We start from the raw sequence: 19,965 nt of genomic DNA, 5'->3' as shown, positions 1-19,965 counted from the left end.
TTTAGCCAAAGACAAGGTTTATTAGAATATCCATCATATTGGGCAGACTCTTAAGGAGTCTGAACATTAGTAAGCTATTAGCTAGATTTTAGGAATCTGAGCCTCTGCCATTCTTTTTAAAATGTTGATCTGTATGTTATGAAGAATAAGCATACTTTTTGTGTAAAGAGAAGTTGAAAGCATCTCTTTGAGAGTATTTGCATTTTCTAGTAGGTAAAAATCTTGTTATTTGACTTTTTTGTTAAATGAATTAACAACACACTCCCATAAGATGCTGGATTACTTTATATTAGTTTTGGTACAAGTGGTGAGCATTGAGAAAAGCTTTCATCTAGTTTTGATTTTTCTATTATTTTTTGTGTTGGACAAAAGTATTTTGCTTTGTAAGAAAAAAATTTAGACAATATTAAATTACACTAGGTTAGGATAGTTTTGTTGTTTTTGAAGATACATCTATAAAAACCTGTGATTTCACAGGTGTGTGAAAAAAAAGGTGAGGAAGCACCTTGTACAAATGTATATTGTCAGTTCTTTTGTAACTTTACTGGCTTAGAGAGAGTTACATGGGATATTGAGGAGTTGAGGGATTTGCCAAGGATCAAATAGCCAATATCTGTTGTGAACAAGACTTAATCCCAAGTTTTGCCAGCTCTATCCTCCATGTCTCCCTATGTCTCATATTTAATCTGGTAGGGGAGAAAAGGAAGTTACCACAGTCAGGAAGATTGTTTTCCTGTGGTATGAGAGTCATCTTTTGTACAGGGACTGCTAACACATGAGATATTCCCATGGGAAGCTCAACTGTACAGTTTGCTGTGTCGATAGTATATTTATATTAAAAGGTCTTTGTGGGTAGTTCCTCTGACTGGGCCAGGCAGACATCACCTACTCGTCTTTTTCACAACTTGTCAGACTTAATGAATAGCTATGGCTTACAGCTCTGTTAATGACCCCCTCTAGACTTTGCTTGGATAACAAACACAAGTGCATTCTTGAAAACTTGGAGCTTTATAATGACCAACCAGAGTAGAGGTCCTTTTAATGTACTTTTTTGAGAACTCAGGATTGATATAAGTTTTAAAACAAAATGTAGGATATTAGGTTAAAATATTAAACTTTACATTAACTTCATTTGCTTTTTTAAAGAAATTCCCTGTAGCTGTGTCTCCTTGAATATTCTATTATTGACCATATTGTGTTTCTCATGTTCCATAGGCTGCAACGAAGAAACAAAAGTATGAAAAGATTAGTGAAAAGAAAATGTCCACTCCTGTTGAAGTTTTATGTAAGGTGAGATGCATTTAATTGACTAGCAATCAAAGAAAAACGATTTATGACAAGCATTAAAACTTGAATGTCCTGTCAGGGTGATCAGTTACCTTTATGGAATTTGCTTTATGCTAATGCCATAGTATTTTAGTTGACTTTTTGGTGAATTGGCCATATGTGAGTGATATATATGATAGCCTATGATGCCAGCATAGTTTAGTCTGCTTAGGCTAATCCCTAGTATGATAGGGGCATAGACTTTGGTAGAGAAAAATCCATATTAAAAAGGTAAAGATGGAGATTGATAAAAAGGTATAGGGCATAAGCTCTTCTAATAGAATTCTCCAAAGCAGTGTATAATTCGACTTAGAAAAAGAAAAGATATCCACTGTATTTATGTTGGCAGGTGGAGTTATCAGAAGAAAGAAGTGGTAGACTTAGTAAAGAATAGAAGCACAGGAACAGATGGAAAAGCTATTGATTTCTGCATAGTTTTGAAGGAATTAAAACACATTTTATCGGACAGGAGTGAGATTAGAAAAGAAAAAACCTTAAATATCTTATCATCACACATTTTGTATAGTAGGCTTATAGAAATGCTAAATAGTTTGTGTATCATATAAAAGTTGCCTGAAATACTTGTTTTGTGTAACTACTGTATACCTTTGATTCAGGGAAATGTAAGGTATGTTGTATGCTTTAAAGGAACTCATATTTTGTTAGGAACGTAGACCTAATACATGTTGGTGGTGTGCATGTATTTCTGGAGGTGTATCATGCATATGTAGGGTTCCTAAATGAGCGAATTGACTTTGAAAATTGAAAGTGTGCTAAAGAAATAAAATTATTTTGCATATCTCCATTTTTCCTTTCCTAAGATGAGGGAATGGCACATGATAAAGGTTTGTACCACATGTTGTATGTTTCTAAATATTCAGAAATTTTCTCTTAATGGAAAATATTAAGGAAAGACTTTGGAAGTAGAGAAACAATTGGATAGAAAGATAAAGAGGTAAGAATGGATTAGGACAGAGGACAAGTATCTGCTGTATGTTCGTTTCCTATCTCACTTGGCTCCTGTAACATTAAAAAGCACTTGAGTGCTTTGTGGTATGGCAGTGTGCTGAGAAGGACAATTACAATTATGCATTCTGTTTTAGATTCTTAAAAGACAACACTTTTCAAAAAATCCGAGATAGAAGGGGAATGTATTCATCAAATATTAAGAAATGTTACTTTATAGCTAATTTGCCCTAAAACTATTGTATATAACTACATTTTAGCAGTGTGGTTACTACTCACAGGGATGGGAATTTTGATTCCCTGAGGCCTCCTTCCCCCCGCATCAATTATTGCTGTTGAGAAATTAGTATTAGGGAGTGAATAAGGAAACATTATACTGGTTACACAATGCAGGCAAACCAAATTTTAGAGTAGTTAATTTTTAATTTTTAGACCCTTTTGAAATAGTAGACATAGCATCCTATTTAGTTATTGTTTAATCACATTTATAAATGTTCGTTTTTCTGTTAAGCATGCAGTATGTTTCTTTGACTCACTTGTTTTCATTCTTGGTGCTGTAGGGGTTTCCAGCAGAATTTGCCATGTATCTAAACTATTGTCGTGGACTACGCTTTGAAGAAGCACCAGATTATATGTATCTGAGGCAACTATTTCGTATTCTTTTCAGGTCAGTTTTGAAATTGTTGAGGATACAGCATCCCGCCCAAGTGGCATCATGATACTAATGCACCCTTTCCTTTTACTTACAGTGTACTGTGGCAGAATGAGCTAAAAGTTATCTAAGCCTTTATTTGTCTATAAAATGAGTATGTTAACATCTGTAGTGGATCTCTCAGAAGGTTATGGTGAGGATCAAGTGTAAAGACCTTTGTAAACCTTGTACTGTTTAAATGATGATAATGATGATTCCCCAAGGTCTCAGGGGAAACATTTTGAGAAAATATAAATTCCATAAGAAATTGAGAGGCAGCATAGAACAGTGGTGCATAGGATTTGCACACCGGAAACTTGATTTATAATCCTATTTACTGGTTGTTGACTTTGGGCAAATTATCTTTTTACTAATGCAATAATTGCAAATGATAATAACATTTTTTCAGTACTTGAGTATAGTAGGGGGGGCGGTTCAAATTGTTTTATTTAAGCAAGCACTGAATTTTGAACCTACTTGTGTATTAAAATGTTTACTGGCATCATTTGTTAGGTTAGAGGGAAGACCTACTACTACCGTGATTATAAAGTGCTTAGCACAGTGCCTGGCACATAATAAGTGCTATATAAATGTTAGCTATTGCTAACATACTGTTGATTACTGAGCCCAGAAAAGAGCATTTGAAATTACCAACTATAGGGCCACACTGAAGATTTCCAGATGTTTACTTGGATTTTATTTGCTTTTTCTACTCTTTGTCAAGGCTGTGAGACTTGTTGGTAGAAATCAGCTACAAATTTGCAACCAATGGACTCTGCTCTCAGAGACAAACTATTCATGGAGCTAAAGTAACCAGAATGTTGGATCTGAATGCCTTGCCATTTTTCTTCCCTCTCTCAGGGATGTCCCCATATCTTTAGGTCTATATTTGAGCCAAGTGTTGATTATAACCATGTTCTCACTACTCCTTCCTTTATACATTTTATCATGCTACTTGATTTCCCATCTTGAAATGAAGGGGTGTGTGTGTGTGTTGTGTGTGTGTGTGTGTGTGTGTGTGTGTGTGTGTGTGTATGTATGTATGCCCATGTCCACACCTGTGTCCACGCCCATGCAAGCACCTAACTAGACAAAAGCAGGACCATAGACATGTGAGTGATCATCTATGAAATATATTTTGTGACATAATTTAGGCTTAGGTGATAAGACTTGGGTTTTGAGGTTTGACCTATGGTTTTTTAATGTTTGAAGGTTATATAAATATACCATGGAAAGATATTTGGAGTGGTTTTCCCTACACACAAACTTTTTTTTATTGTTCTATTTTAATGTCTTAAGATATAGGAATAAGGTGCCAATGATGGCGAGATTGTCTCTCAGCCAGAGAGAAAAATATTCTTGTGGCTGACATTGCTTGTTTCTCTGATAAACCTCTAAATCCGTGCTGGCATATCCCCAGGCAATACAGATCTCTTCCTCATAGGCTTCTTGTTCTATAAATATAATTTATAATCCCAGTTTGTGGGATACAGCTGTGGTGTAATCACTGCATTTAGAATTACTAGCTGAGTTTAAAAAGTCCTACTCTGCAATTCACTAGCTTTGTGACAAATTAAAATTATTTAAAGCCTTCTTTTACTCATCAGTAGATTAGGTTTAAATACCTGTACTAACTACCTCACTCACAGGTTTCTTGTAATTACAAAAGATATATTAAGCACTTCAAAAATTATGAAGTGCTATACAAATGCCAGCTATTACTGCTACTTTGCTTTTTTTAAAGCCAGATCTTTTTGATTTATCAGCCTTTTAGTTGAAAGTGCTCATTTTGAGATGTTGTTTTTTAACTGCTACTATAGTCACTATTTCCTCCCACCCCTCAATATTTCAGCATTAAATGATATTTCATCTGGAATTATTGGGGTACTGTATATTGTTTTCAGCTTTGATCCTCCACTGGTGTGTGTATGTATATACTTATGAGTATATACATATACACATTTATGCATTTATGTACACATTCACAAATAACGGCTTGGGGGTTTTGGTATTTGAGGGGGTTTTTTTTGGTGTTTTCTTTTGGAGGAAAGAAGTAAAGTTAATCTCTGAACTTTTGCAAGACTTGCACAATAACACACTTGTAAGAATACTTTGCCACCACCCATCCTATTGAGAGGATGAGATTACCAGACTAGTTTTGAACTAATTTGTAGGATGTCAAGATGAATTTTATTTTTATTTTATTATTATTTTCAGTTCCTACTTTCCTTTATCTCTTTTTTTTTTCTTTTTTTTGGTAAGGCAGTTGGGGTTAAGTGACTTGCCCAGAGTCACACAGCTAGAGAGTGTTATGTGTCTGAGGCCGGATTTGAGCACAGGTCCTCCTGACTCCAGGGCCGGTGCTCTATCCACTGCGCCACCTAACTGCCCCCAGTTCCTACTTTTCTCCCTCCATTCATCACTCCCCCACCCACCGAAAAAGCAAGAAATATGGTTCTTATTTTACATAAGAAGTCATGCTAATCATATTTTTGAATTAACCATGTTGGGAAGAAGGAGGCAAGGGGGAAAAAAGGAAAAAAAAATATGCTTCAGTATGCTTTCTGAGACCATCAGTTCTCTATATGGAGATGTATAGTATAAAGATAAATTTTATCAGCCCTTAAGAAGACATAGATTGTTATATGAATTGTCTGTCCTTGGTATTTGAGTGTGACAGTTACTAAGTATTGGCATAAAGGAAATTATTTTTCCCCCCTAGGACTCTGAACCACCAGTATGACTACACTTTTGATTGGACAATGTTAAAGCAGAAAGCAGCCCAGCAGGCAGCCTCTTCCAGTGGGCAGGGTCAGCAGGCCCAAACCCCCACAGGCAAGCAAACTGACAAAACCAAGAGTAACATGAAAGGTTAGTAGCCAAGAACCAAGTGACGTTACAGGGAAAAAATTTGAACACACAATTTGGGTCAGTCAGTAATTTATAACAGTGTTAGATCAAGGAGGTGGTTTAAAATACACACACACATTTGGCTCTTGATTTTAAAAAATCAGACGTCCTTGGAAAATTTGACTACTAACTTTAAACCCAAAATGTCCTTGTTCATATATATATATATATATATATTATGTATGTATATATATATATATATGTGTGTATATGTGTCCATATATATATATATATATATATATATGTATATATATTTTCATATATATATGTGTGTATATTTATATCATTTCTCTTGGGATGTTGGGTCATTTTTAACAACTGCATCTTTTTTACTCATGCATTAACCCCCTTTCCAAGCAAGAACCATGACTTGGTGTTGGGAATGTGATCAATGAATTATTCAATCCAAAATCCTAGACCTAACACTTGTTGATTCCCCTCCCCCCAACCCTTTTAGGAATGGATTTGATTAGCCATGGTATTTTCAAACTAACAGTGTTAAGATTTTTTCTTTGCATGATAATTTGGCAGTAAATGTGGAAAATTGTGGGTATGATTTTCTTTCACTAGGTGAAAAGGTGGCGTTACTGTGAATGCTTATACTCATGAGTATACCTCTTAGTTGCAAAGAATTTTGCTGAATTAGATATTTAAATAATGGAGGAATTGAATATATCCTTACATATAACTATATCAGTTATTTTATTTTCTTAATAACAAACATTTGAGGGATTTCAGCTTAAGGATTTTAAAGAAAATTTTTAAGTTACTTGGGTTATTTAGAGGTTCATTATGCATTTTCTTTATATTAAGAGTTTGCAACTTGGAAGGTGCCTATTTTCATGGGGCAGGGGCTGCTGCATTACTGGTATCTCTTCTCTTTACTTAACTCCTTTATTTTCAGGCAGTGGAGGGTTTATGGCAATTTGTACTCATTATGTCAACTGCCTTGAGACCCCACTTTGTTTATGCATTCTTTTTTCTTGGGGGCTTACTGGAAATTTTGTTTGACAGTCCTGGAAATGGTGATGGGATTTGGGTGGTGTTTTTTTTGTTTTGGGGGGGAGGTTTGGGTGATGTCTTCAGTGTTGTATAAACGATCTAGTTTGAATAGTCTTCAGTTTGCCCTTGGTCTGTAGTCTGACTAAAACTTTTTATAATCACCAACTTCCAAGCCAGAGGGTAAAAGATCTTAATTCTAAGTTAGTTTCAGAAGCCCTAATTTACTGATGTCGTCCTCATCTCTGCAGCTAGTCTTCGATGTACACATAAACTCATAATGAAGTTATCAAAGAAAAAAGTGAGGGAGAGCAAACCAAAGTTCAAGCCACAATTAAAAACAAAGGAGAGCAAAATGCCAGCAGCAGATGGAGAATTTGTTTCGACCCTGAGCTAGATTTGAGAGCGTCTTTCTGTGGCATAAAAAATGACTGCTGAATTTGGGTTTTATAGGTAATATAAAATTCAGTTGGAAATCCAGAGTAAAACCAATACGTGTTACTTAATGGGACCACAAATAGGTTTCTGAGAAAAAGAAAGGAGGTGCCAAGTATGGATTGAAGCTGTGGAAGCTGGATGAGTCAAATCTCTGGATAGGTTTGAATATGACCAGAATTGTTTCTCAGGAAAGTTAATATTTAAACCAGTGACTGTCACTTTGTTTCTTAATACCAATAATTGCCCTTGTAAAATTCAGAATAGGGTTATTTTTAATTTGTAGTTGGACAGTGACCAGAGTAGAGCTGTCAGGATTAATTGAAGGAACTAGGGACATTTAGCCAAGAAAGGATAAAAAACAAAGGGAACATTTGCCTTCAGATACCTGAAGGACTGTCATGTGGCAGAAATACTAGACTTAATTCTGAATAGCTTCAGTAATTCTGCTTAAAAATTAGAATGCCTTGTCTTCTGAACTTTTGAGTTTCCTATCACTCGAAGTGCATAAGCAGACTGTCAATGGATGTTGTACAGGGCTGTGATTCTTAGATTTACTGGGAGGTTGTACTAGATGACCTCTGAGGTTCCTTTCTTATTTGAAATTATTGAAGTTGATATATTTCTCTTCTGTACTTGTGTCTATGAATAGAGTTAGCAATGCAGGTTTGAAGAAATAATTAATGACTTGATTTAAATGGAAAGAGTGACAAGTATTGCCTGATTGACCAGTGCCCTGACAATAGGTTTCATTTAGGGCTTATTGTTTCTCTTATGCATGCCAGTTATTAGATTAATACTAATTGTACCAGTGTTATTGAAGGAAATAACTGATGTCCATAAGTCATGACTCATTACGAGGGTGGGCAGCTCTGGTGTAATTTTCCTTACAAATGAAATAATTTGTTACTGAAATGAACTGAAAAAAATTTTCAAAAGCTAGCTAAGATCCATTTTGGAAACTAAACACACTCCAAATTAGATGGGAATATCAACCTGGAGCATTTTAATTCAGGCATTAGATAACTTTCAGAAAGAATTAGTAAAGCATTAGTTTTGAAAGCTAGAGATTTTGTTATTGTAGAGATCACCTGGTACAATGACTGCTTAAAGGTTAAGTCTCCTGAAATACTCCTGGTAAGTAAACAATGTTACACCATTGCTCTTCTAGTAACAAGGAACTTTAATGCAAGTGTACTCCACTTCAGTTGTTAGGGAATTGGTCCCAGTTTTGCCTTTTTGAGGCTATAAGTGTAATGTCCTTTCTATGTTAAATACAGTATGGGTTTCTTAACCATTAATAAGCAGAAGTAAGACCTTTTATTTCCAAATCTCACAGAGAAGATTCTGGGCTTATTGAATTCATGTTTCCTTGTAAAAATATTATTAAAATTATTTTAAAATTTCTATGTAATAGGGATTTTTCTTATAAACACTTTAATTTTTCCAAGATAATAATAATATTAGTGTGCTAGTTTTCTGACGAATAGTGTATTCCTTCAACTTAACAAAAAAGGTAGCCATAAAGATTTGTTTGTAAAGTAAGAGATTTTGTATCTTTTTAAACTGAAAGAGCTCACATTTCATTGACTGTCATTTCAAAGAGAACTCAGTCCAGGGGGAAAATATTTGGCCATTATGTAAAATATTGCTTGTGATCAAATATCCCCACATACTAAGTGACCAACAGCTGTTACTTGAGATCCCTTGCATGTCAAGTGCTGACATGTAGTAGTTTCTATGGTTTGGCAGCTAGGGATATCTTTTCATTGGCATTACAAGACTTTTTGCCTTTATTGTTAGAGAATTGGGGTACCAGGAAATGACAGATACTGTTAAGATAAGTCTTTATGATATTTTCTCAGAACTTTTAAGACTTTGCAATTTGGGGAAATTAGTTACTCGTCTCTGTTTGGCAGTTCGTAATATTTTTAGTTGGTTTCAGAATTCTTTGTTTCACATTCTGTAAATGAAGTTGAATTGTTTTAAATCAAAACTAATGTAATATCGCTAAAGAAAATCCAAAGCCCTAGGCTGTTTTTGCAGTACTGGCTTTTATGAAGTGAATGTTATTTGTTTCCTAGCTACTGAACTTTGCTGGACTTTTTGGAAAGTTGTTAAGTTATGCTTTTACAAAACCTATCAGTCTTCAAAATTTATCTCTAAAGATTAAGTAAACAATATTTCTTTTCTTTTGTTTGGATCCTATAAAACCCAAGCAACAAGTCATAGTCTTAATACTGGGTCTAAATAGTGAAGTGAAACTGCCTATGGGCGCTACACTCAATAAAGACACTGAACAAATAGAAACACATTTTTTAGTCAGTTGCATACTCATTTTTCTCTTTGCACATCTACTTAACTAACAGTGAACTATTTTTTGAGAACTTGAGTTTAATAAAGGAAGGGAAAAATTTGGGAGATCAATTACAGTTAGACTGAGTAAATAAGGGTGTAACTCTGAGAAGTAATGAAGTTTATCAAGGGTGGTACCAGATAAAACTTCACTCAGTTCTAAGGGCCTGAACAATTCATTTCCCCCTTAGAAACTGGAAGAGGGAACTTCGGGGAGTAAATACATTAGGAACAAATACAAGTTTTGTCTTTATGTTTGCATATGCTATTTTGATTTTGCCAATCAAAAAGCATTTGTGTCTACCAGGGCTTTTGATCTGTAAGAGCTGTACGAGGATTAACATTAATTTTGATGGACATTAACTTCTAATAATGCGTGCCTAAATAAATATGTAAGATAATGTTATCAAGAGCACTTAATACTAATATTTAGAAAGAAAACCTGAGCAGAACCTATGAAGTTAGCAAATTAGATATCTGTGATATTAAGACAGACATACAGACAGGGTGTTCCAGAAGTCTGCCAAAACTTAAAACTTTTTGGGATGCCCTGTATTTTTATGCATGTCATAGGTAGGACTCCCTGTTCAACATTCTTATCAACAACTTGGATGAAGACATTGATAAAACACACTCTTTATGTTTACGGTTTAAAATGCAGAAGTAACAGGTAATATGGGGGATGACAGTCTGGATCCAAAATATCTCAACAGGCTTGAATGATGGGTAGAAGCTAGCAGCATAAAATTTAATAGGTGTAAATTAAACGTAAGCTTGAAGTTTAGGTTAAAAATCCATCATACAGATGCAGGATGGAGAAACTTCGCCTAAAAGCTGTTAATGTGGAGTTGAACTTAGAGTTTGTTTTCTGCAGGCTTAGTGCAGTATAACTACCGAAAAAGAGAATACACTTTCCAGCTGAATTAATGGGAGTTTGTGTTCGGAGTTTAACAAGGGCATAGTTTTTTACTGTTCTCTTTTGATCAGCCTGATGCTGCAGTATTTTTTTTTTCAAGAGGGACTTAAACAAAATATGTCCACAGGAGAGTAACCAGGATGCCTATAGGTCTTTTGGCTGCATCCTTTTTTTTTAAAGGAATTTGGAGATGTTTGGGCTGGAAGTGGGAGTAAGAGAATAGAAAGAATGAATATAACTTGAAGTGTGTGAAGAATTGTCACATGAAAGAGAAAGTAGACTGTCTTTGTTCCAGAGAACAGAAATTAATCTATAGATAGGCGTTAATGGGAAACAGATTTCAGGCATACATTATAAGGGAAACTTAAAGATAAATTAGAGCTGTTAAAAATGGAATGTACTTCAGGTAGTGAAGTGTTGTCACAGGTTGTGATGATAAAGGAAATCCCTTGTTGTGGTTGAAAGGTTCAACTAGATGGCTTGTTAAGGTACATTTCAGCTGGATTTTAGAATGAAGCATGAAGGATGTTCGTTTGATAAGTCTGCATTGTATCATAAAAAGAATACCACCAGCATCTTTTGATAGAAAAGGCAAAAATCTGTTTTAAGTAATGTTGCAAGTGTGGAAAAAAGAATTATACATGGGGGGGGGGTAAGCTAGGTGGTGCAGTGGATAGAGCACTAGCCCTGGAGTGAGGAGGACTTGAGTACAAATCCAGCCTCAGACACATGATACTTACTAGCTGTGTTGACCCTAGGCAAGTCACTTAACCCTGATTGCCTCACCAAAAAAAAAAAATTACATATAGGAAGTATGTTTATTATCCCAGACTTTCCAGTCTCATGTTTAAATATGCTTAGCATTTATGCTAAATACTGCTATAGTCTAGATAGCAAATCCAGTATGTGATATAGTTTGTTGAGTTGAGATGATTTTTCTCTGCATTGGGAGAATGTTGGCATTCAAAACAAATGGAGTGATACTATTTCATCATGCCTACCTTATCAGTTTCTTTTCTTACCCTCTAATGTTTATCGGACCTCAGCTTCAGTTTTTGTCTAGCATGACTTTTTCTGACTTCACCAATTACTGCTAGGAACAGGTCTGGTCACTCAGCAGCATTGCAAATCACAGACGAAGATCATGAACCGTGGCTGGAAATGCTAATCTACTCAGGAAAAAATCTGTTGAATCTAATGAGGGGCCAGAAGAACTGTGACTGTCTACTGGAATCTAGAAAAATCGAACAATAACATTGGATTGTTAAAGATCTAAAAATAAACTAACAAGAAAGAAGATAAATGTCAAAGAATCTATTGTGATGTGAACTCCGTCTTTTCCAAAAACTCACTGAATCTTTCATACTCTTGGCATTGATATATTTCTGAGTAGCTCTATAACAAGTGAGAAGGCCTTGTGAATAGCTAACTGGAGTACGATGTTGCTGTAATGCAGCGATGGTGTGGAGTACTTTCCAATTGGGAGAGGAATCAGTCCAACGATCTATAATGCAGAGTGTCTTCCAGTTGGGAAAAGGAGTCAGTACAACAGGTATTACTTTTAAACAAAAAAACTTCACAAATCTCTCTGAAATGTGACCTTTGTTATAGTAAAGCTTTGAAAGCATTTAAGTTCTTTGAACTTTATTGTGGTCATCTTTGAGCTAAGTGAAATAAATGTTGTGCCTGTTGTGCTTGCTGTTTTTTAATCTCTACTTGTCCTTTCTGGTAAAGATAAGGATAAGGTTGTTTGCTTTACCTCTTCCCACCTACTGGCTGTTTTTTAAAGTTTCTGTGGGAAGGCAGCATTTCTGTTATTAATTCAACTTTGTATGCTGCTTATCTTATAGTTCAGGTTCTAGAATTTTCATAGCTTGATTTAATTAAATTTTGAGCTAATAAAAACTGTCCAAAATATAATGATGAAGAGTAGAAAACTCCCCATTTGTATTTTTAAGGTGTTGCTAGTTTTTCTTTCATCTTTGGGATCCTAAACTCTTAAGGCTTATGTAAGACCTTCTTGATTCCTATACTAGATAAGTAAGGATCAGTTGACGCTAATTTTTGCTCATTGTTCTAATTTGGTCTAAGTGAGAAATGGTGGAGATTTATAGTATAGGAACATTAGCAAAGACTGCACATACATGGGATAATATATATATATATATATATATATATATAAATTTATGGGTTCTACTGACATATATAAAACTTGATAATTTTTTTTTCTTTTTAATATTTACAGGTTTGGGAGAAACTTCAAAGTAGAGAAATAGCCAGATGCATACCACTGACCTGGACTATCACCTTAACTTCAAGCTCTGATTTTACTGTTTCCAAGAGGAAAAGGATTTAGCCCTTAGTTTAGCTGAAGTTTCCATGAAGATGGTATCTTTAAGTGACCTTTATCTTTTGGAATCCAGGAGGTTCCTGGCTTTATCTGGACTGAAAGATAAAAGCCAAGGAATAAAGGATTATGCTAACTGGAAGAAGAATTCAAGAGAGTATTTAATGCTTGAAGATGAGATGCAAAGCCCAAATGTTATATATATGGTGGATATGTGTATTGGTTCTCCTTTCCTCCCCTATCCTTTTTCCCCCAAATAAATGTTTATTGAGCTCCACTGAAATCCTAGGGAAGTTTACTAGAGGAATGATCATCCTTGGGTGGAGTATCCTACTGTTGACCCTTTTGGAGAGTTGAATCTGCAATTAACTACCACTGCTCCCAACAACACGGATCCAGTGGCCCCTCCTGAAACATTTATCTCTAAAGAAAGTGGTCTGGTTGGCACAGAATAATTTTCAGAATAGGTTAGATTAAATGAAACAGAAGTCTTTGTATAATTTTAGCTTGCATGCTTTTAAAAAAGGGAAGTAAGACTGACCTTCCCTTTCCTCGATCCTCCCCTTCTCAAAAAAATAGACCAATAGTTTAACCTTTAATTACATCGCAAATTTGATTTCTTTGTCAGCAAAAGAAGTTAAAGCCTCATTTCTAGTAATGTTAGATTCTGGTTACATGATAGCTATAAGGATTTCTTCACATTTTCATGAGTCTCCTTTTAAATAAAGGATTTATTTTTAGGTTATAACAGCAAAGTTTTCAAGAATGACTGCAGGCTTTATGGTTAAAAAAAACAAAAACAAAAACCCCCCTGTCATTTCCATTTAATTAACTTGCACTTTGGGTGCTGGCCATGGAAGAATTGGGTTCACCTTGAAATGTACAGTTTAGTGTAATTCTTTGAAATTAGGTTATTGAGCATGGCCATTTTTAATGTATAATTGATTTGGAAATTGATCTGCAGGCTTTATTTCTTTAAATAAGTGTCTAGGTTATACCAAGTAAATTTTACAACAAACCTTTGTATGTACCAGTCAATACATACTCATCAGATAATATAATAGATACTACTTCTTCCCTCAATAATCTTTCTTATGAGAAACACATAAAATTTTGGAAAGATAAATAGTTCAAGATAAGTAGCAGTTTGATATATAGCTGTTCAGTAGATGTCACATAGAAGTATATGATTTGTCTAGCAAGTAAGTAATAAGAGATTACTACTAGACTATAGAGGACGAAGGATCAGATATGATTGTGTTGTAGAGTCTGAGGAAGGCTTCATGGAAGATGTAGGGCCTGTGCACAACAGTTACAAATAAGCAGAGGGTTTACTTCAAGTGTGAAAAAAAGGGTTAAGGGTAGGAGTGTTTTTCATGTTAGGTGGAAGTGAGAGCTTATTCTGTGGACTTGTACTCATTGAACAACAGGAGGCATTTCTGAGTTTCATTCCTCTATCTTTCCTACCAGTTCTAGTTTTATTGTTTCCTGGAGGAAATTTAAATTGCTGTCCATATTCATCCTCGTTCAAAGTGTTTGAATGCTGGTGTCAGGAAGAGTGCCACATCCCTTTTTTCTATCACTTCTTCCTAATGCCAGCTTTTTCTTTATGTGCAGCAAATAACCACTTAAATGGTATGATTTTATTGAAGTTTCACAGGCCTTCTTCTCAATCTCTCCTAACATAAATAAAAATACTTTTATCTGATGGAGGTTTTCAGTATTACCATGTATGGTGGTTTTGGAAAATGTAGATGTTTCTTTATAGAAGTGATGGATGTAAAGCTTAGGTTTGTCAGATGGATTTTTGAGTGTAGGGATAATAGTTGATCCAACTTCTTTCGGTGGTTACTTTTAAGGGCAAGTGAGGCATTTTCACCAGAATGGTTGAATAATGCCTCTAAAGTGGAATCTTAATTTGACATCTATAAAAAAAGAAATCTTAAGATGAAAGTGTAAAACATTTTAATTGAGGTAAGACAGCTATCAGTTGCTGATGAAAAAGTAATTGCAACTTACTTAAGTGACAGTAAGCTCATTTACATGGCTTGGCGGCTAGAGCTAGGAAGAGTTTTGTTGAACATTGAATGAGATACAGAAATACAGAAATTGAATACAGAGACATAATATACATCTGGTACTTTAGTCATTGTAAGATTGGGAAAATTCTATGGATAACTAGCTAAATTTAAGCAACATGTTCTATCAGTTTTTGAAACTAATTAAACTAAACCCTAAAGGATTTAATAGAAAAACAGTGACATTTTGGAAGACCTATGTTGTCCAGCAGTCTTCAAGGATACAACCCAAACTTTCTTGATCAGCTCTCCTGGGCCAAATTCAGTGGAGTAAAAACAGAAATTACAAATAATGAGTTTTTTTGCTTATTAAAGCTAATTTATTCCAGTTTGATGAGCTTTAGCTAATTTACAATTGTTAAAGCAATCCACAACTCAGGCTAACTCTAATCAAATATTCCTTTGAATTGACCACTACCAGATATGAGTAAATTTAAAGTAGGTTTGCCTGGCTGTAAAGCCACAACATTCAGTATTCAAATGAGAAAACAGCCCTCCAGTTACGAAAGGACATTCCTAACCTTCAGAATACAGATCCAAAGGCTAACAGGAGAGATTCCTGTTTCTCAGATAATTCTTAGCTTGGCTCAGTTCCCCTGGTCTGGATATAGTTTCTCTTTTTCAGTTTGAATTAACTTTTTCTCTTTTCTCTGTCTCTTTTGGGCAGGTTTCTAAATGTGAAGAGGAGCAGATGAAGCAGAGCAGATGATCAGAGCAGGACTTGTTACTCCCCAAATCTAGAAATTTTAGTTCATATGTACACGTACCAGTGGTTGTGGCCAACCATTTACTTGGTGTAAAGAACTTAATTTCAGTATAAGCTGGCTCTGGTCAGCGTTGGTGATGCTGCATCCTGAGTTGTAGCCGCTGTAATTGTGAATATTAACTGAGATAGTGAAACATGGTGTCCAGTTTTCTATTGCATTTTTTCAAGTGGAAAAATTAACTAAATGGTTGACACACAAGTGGTGGAGAAATTGTGCATATGCCAATTTTTTGTTACCTTTTATTTTGAACTACACTGCTTTGAGATCTCTTTTCAGAAGAAACAGCATGAACAGTTTTCAACTGCAGTTGTGATAATTGTAAATGTTCACAATTGTGCACTCTTAGGATTTTTTTCCCCTTCCTAGGGTTTGAAAGTTGTAAACTTACACATTCTTAAAATTGTTGGCTTCTGTGTGCAAGTCAGCTGACATGGTAGCAACCAAAGATTCCAGTTTTTAAGCATATGAAAGACTCTGCCTGCTTACTGTGCTAGAATTAACAGCATCTAAAAGTGAAGACTTAAGAAAAACTTAGTGACTACTAGATTTATCTTTAGGACTCTGCGTTAACTCTATAATGTTCTTGTTATAAAAAAGAAAAACAACATATTCGTCACAGAAATTTAGTTAACGTCTTACAACTAAAACTGTATGTAAGTTGCTTAGATCAATGTAATCACTGTAAACATCTATATGACCTGGGATTTTGTTTTTATTTTGAAATGGGAGCTTTTTTTGTTTACAAGTTCATTAAAAACTAAAAAATGTTTCTGTAAAAAAAAAGTTTTTTTTAAAGAAATGCCTTGCTAATTCATTGATAGAATCAACATCTCCCCAATTTTTTTAATAGACTGACTACTTGATGGCCATTGTTAAATAAGTCATATTCCTTTGCAAATCATTTTAGATTTAGTGTTGTACCTTTTCTTTTTTTTTTTTAAATTTTGTATTTTTTTTCCTCAAGGGAGAAGGCATTCTTGATTTTTTTTTTAAGTTCTTACATCAATGCCTAATAGTGCAACTGCAGGATTGGTGTTGGTAGCTCTAGTGTTGCCACTGACTAAACAGCTGGACTGATTTGTATTGTTCCTTTTGAAAATAAGAACGGAAGTGTTAAAGGGTTTTGCAAACAAAGGAGATTTTCTTTGAAATTCTTGTGAAGTGGCTATGACCAGATTGTTTCTTGTACTTAGATTGCCTCACACTGTGGTGTTCTCATGATTACTATCCCAAGCCCTCCACGGCAGTCAGTGTGAGTGTTTTTTCCAGCTTATTTGCGCGTTTTCTTTTTCTCTTTATTTCTGACCCAGCGGGGGGAAAATTACTATAATTGCTGGTAATCCTTTAAACAGTGTAATTTATTCATTTATAGCATGTCAGAATAAATTTAAAAAAAAACATTGTCTGAAAATGCTACCAGATGCCTATGTGTAAATGTGGTGTTTTGTACATTAACTTTGTTGAGACTGTAAATTTACACATGTTAAGGTTTAGTTTTGTGCCCTTTAATTCCAGCTTAGTTTCATTTGTTTGTTTGTTTTTTTATTTTGAAAACTGCCTTAGCAATAATTTCATGATTGCCATATTCAGCCATTAAGGTGTGTGTGTGTGTGTGTGTATATATATATATATATATATATATATATATATATATATATATATATATATATATCTCAGAACTTCAGTACTGCAAGCATCTTAATAAATAAGCTCTTGGAGGTAGTCAGCTTATTGTAATGAATCCTTTTTTTTTTTCCTCCTAGCCTGTCTAGCTTGTTATGGTGTTAGTTGCTTTATTAATAAACCCTTTCTTTGGTACTTTAGCTAGAAATCACTCTCATAAAGCTGTTTTTAAGTATGATTTGTGTAAAAGGAAAGGAAAAAGTTTAGCTTGGTTAAAGGTTTTACCAAGTTGAGCTTCCTCTGGCAAATATTTTCCAGTGCTTTTATTTACTATGCACTTAGACTATGCACTTTTTCTGAAATATTTTTGTAACACTTAAACCTTTTTGTATTTTTGCCATTTGAAAAGGTTGTGGTGTAGTCTGTTTGTAATTAAGTTACAGATTTAAGACTTTATCTTTGTAAATCAAAATGTAGGTATTTGTCCTGAGTGTGTTGTCATTCCATCTGCAGCTGGAGCTGGAATCCCATTCATCTTCTAGCTACCATTCCTTTTCTTCACAGTTTGACAAAAGAAGAATTTGAAATTCAGTGAATGCACTAACAAATCCTGACTGGAGAGGAATCTCATTTGAACAAAATATAACTTACGCTTTTCCACTAAAATGATGGTACAAGTTGAAGACAAGACACTCTGAAATTGGACAACCTGACCACTTATGGCTCCACAGTGGCTCACTCAACTGAACTCTAGGTTATTCCTACTTTGTTCACCCATTGGAGGTGCTGTTTAAAAAATGTTGGGAGATGGCCATTCTAACTATTGTTTGAATGTCTCTGTTTTGGGAAGAAATAACAAGGAAATAAAAGTGGAGGGAGAGTCTGGTTATCTCTTCCCCATATTGTGGATATGATCTTATGGCCTACAAATGCCTTTTTAAAGGGGTTGTTTTTACTGCAAATTTACCACTGGTAAGTTTTTAAAAGTTGAGTTTCTGTTGCTGTTGTCCCTGCCATGCTGACGTTAGTTATAGTGTTCCACTATAACAAAGCTCTAGCCAATAGTCTATTCTTAAATTCTTAAATGCAAATTTCTTGAGATAAAAGGGGTTTAAATTGTTGCTCATATTAACAGGGTGAACCTCAAGGAGGCAAGGAAACTGGAACCTGCTTCATCATCTTAATTTTTGAAAGAAGCTTACACGGTCAAGGTCACTAGGGCATTGGATAACTGGTTCGCATGTTGCAGTGCCCTGAGTTTCTTAAATAACCAGTTCTGATTTGAATTACCCAATTTGCTTGTACATTTTCCAAACTAAACATTTATATGTATAATTAAATGAAAGGTAATTTAAAATTTTTAATTTAGGTTACCATATGGCAAATTAATATGCCCTTTTCAGATTTTTAGCATCTTTTTGTGCTGCAAATGGCAGGAGTTTATTCAGTCATAAAGCTGTGGATTAGTTATGTGCCTTGAGATTGAACTTTTTAGAGTCGTATTGAACTTTATAAAGTTGTCTAAGTTTTATGTTTGCCATTGAAATGAAATTGTTACTGTGCCTATGCAGGTAGTCATACCCTTCCTCACACCACCTCATCACATTGCTTTTCATTGAAGTGTTGCTCCAGTTTGCTGATTTTCTGATCATCATTCACATGTTTAAAAATAATCCAAAATAGTGTTTGTGTTCCCCATAAGCTCCCATAGCATTTTTGCCACCATATTTTTTGTGTGCCTAAACATAATTCCTAAGAAATAGCCCCATGCTTTCTGGGTTTGTTTTGTTTGTTTGTTTGTTTTTGTTTTGTTTTTGTGGTGGGAAGAGAGGGGTTCTGGAGCCGGTTAGGCAGGTTATGTCTTTTATGGAGCTAGCGAAGATACACAGTTTAGTATGGATGTGTTTTAACTTGCTGATGCTTAATTAATGTTATTAATAATGTTATTTTTTGCCAGAAGTTGCAATACTTTATTGTTATGCAGCGTTTTCTATTTTAGACTAAATGTGGGAGGCAGGCATATACCTCAGAGCAAAAGTCTGATATGTCTTGTTTACTTACGTATTTTAAATGACTGTAATGACCAGTTTACCAATTGCCAATTTAAAATAGAAAACTTTTCCTTAAATCTTTGAAACAAAGTAATATTCGAATTTCCCTTTAAGAATTCACAGTAAGCCAAGTCAGTTCCCCTAGTTTATTTCGTATTTGCTCTGTTGCCATCCCTTGTATGTCTGCTTGGAGATTTTAGGGGGTCTTGGATCATATAAATCTAAAAATGAGTACCAGGGATAAAGTAGGCAGTAGAATGTAATAAAGACAGCTAGTTATAAGCACTAATAAACTGTAGGGATATCTAATTTTATTTTAAAGGGTAGGATATGAATGCTTTCCTTGATTGTATGGAATAGGACTGTACCATTTTAAAAAGCAGGTATGAGTGCACAGGTAGAAAGACCATAAGATTTCATTGGTATGGGAAACACTTCCAATGTAGAGCTACTTCCCTTTGATTATGACAGTCACCTCTTAAGTAATGCAGTTAAGTGAAA

The 19,965-nt window shown here is 34.8% G+C and overlaps 1 protein-coding gene and 1 long non-coding RNA gene across 5 annotated transcripts in view; both read left to right on the top strand.

Annotated features, from left to right (window-relative positions):
• Positions 1 to 18,327, top strand: part of CSNK1A1 (casein kinase 1 alpha 1) — a 55,225-nt gene extending 36,898 nt beyond the window's left edge. For 2 of the 4 annotated variants that reach the window (XM_020964270.2, XM_020964266.2), the window contains 4 exons: positions 1,216 to 1,290; positions 2,853 to 2,959; positions 5,706 to 5,854; positions 15,691 to 18,327. In XM_020964270.2, the coding sequence (XP_020819929.1) occupies positions 1,216 to 1,290; positions 2,853 to 2,959; positions 5,706 to 5,854; positions 15,691 to 15,698 (339 nt within the window). In that variant the 3' untranslated portion in view covers positions 15,699 to 18,327. Of the gene's footprint in view, positions 1 to 1,215; positions 1,291 to 2,852; positions 2,960 to 5,705; positions 5,860 to 15,690 lie in introns of those variants that run through there. The other 2 variants (XM_020964269.2, XM_020964268.2) reach the window with 2 other exon arrangements.
• On the top strand, positions 6,124 to 15,316 carry LOC144455974 (uncharacterized). The gene is made up of 2 exons (XR_013484868.1): positions 6,124 to 12,150; positions 12,844 to 15,316. It is a non-coding gene; the product is annotated as an uncharacterized LOC144455974 (long non-coding RNA).
• Positions 18,328 to 19,965: the final 1,638 nt, after the last annotated feature.

This window comes from Phascolarctos cinereus, unplaced genomic scaffold (assembly GCF_003287225.1).
Source record: "Phascolarctos cinereus isolate Bilbo 61053 unplaced genomic scaffold, phaCin_HiC Scaffold_2;HRSCAF=192, whole genome shotgun sequence".
NCBI classification, from domain to species: Eukaryota; Metazoa; Chordata; class Mammalia; order Diprotodontia; family Phascolarctidae; genus Phascolarctos; species Phascolarctos cinereus.
Note: the sequence above shows the minus strand (reverse complement) of the source record. Positions and strands in the feature narration are given on the sequence as shown.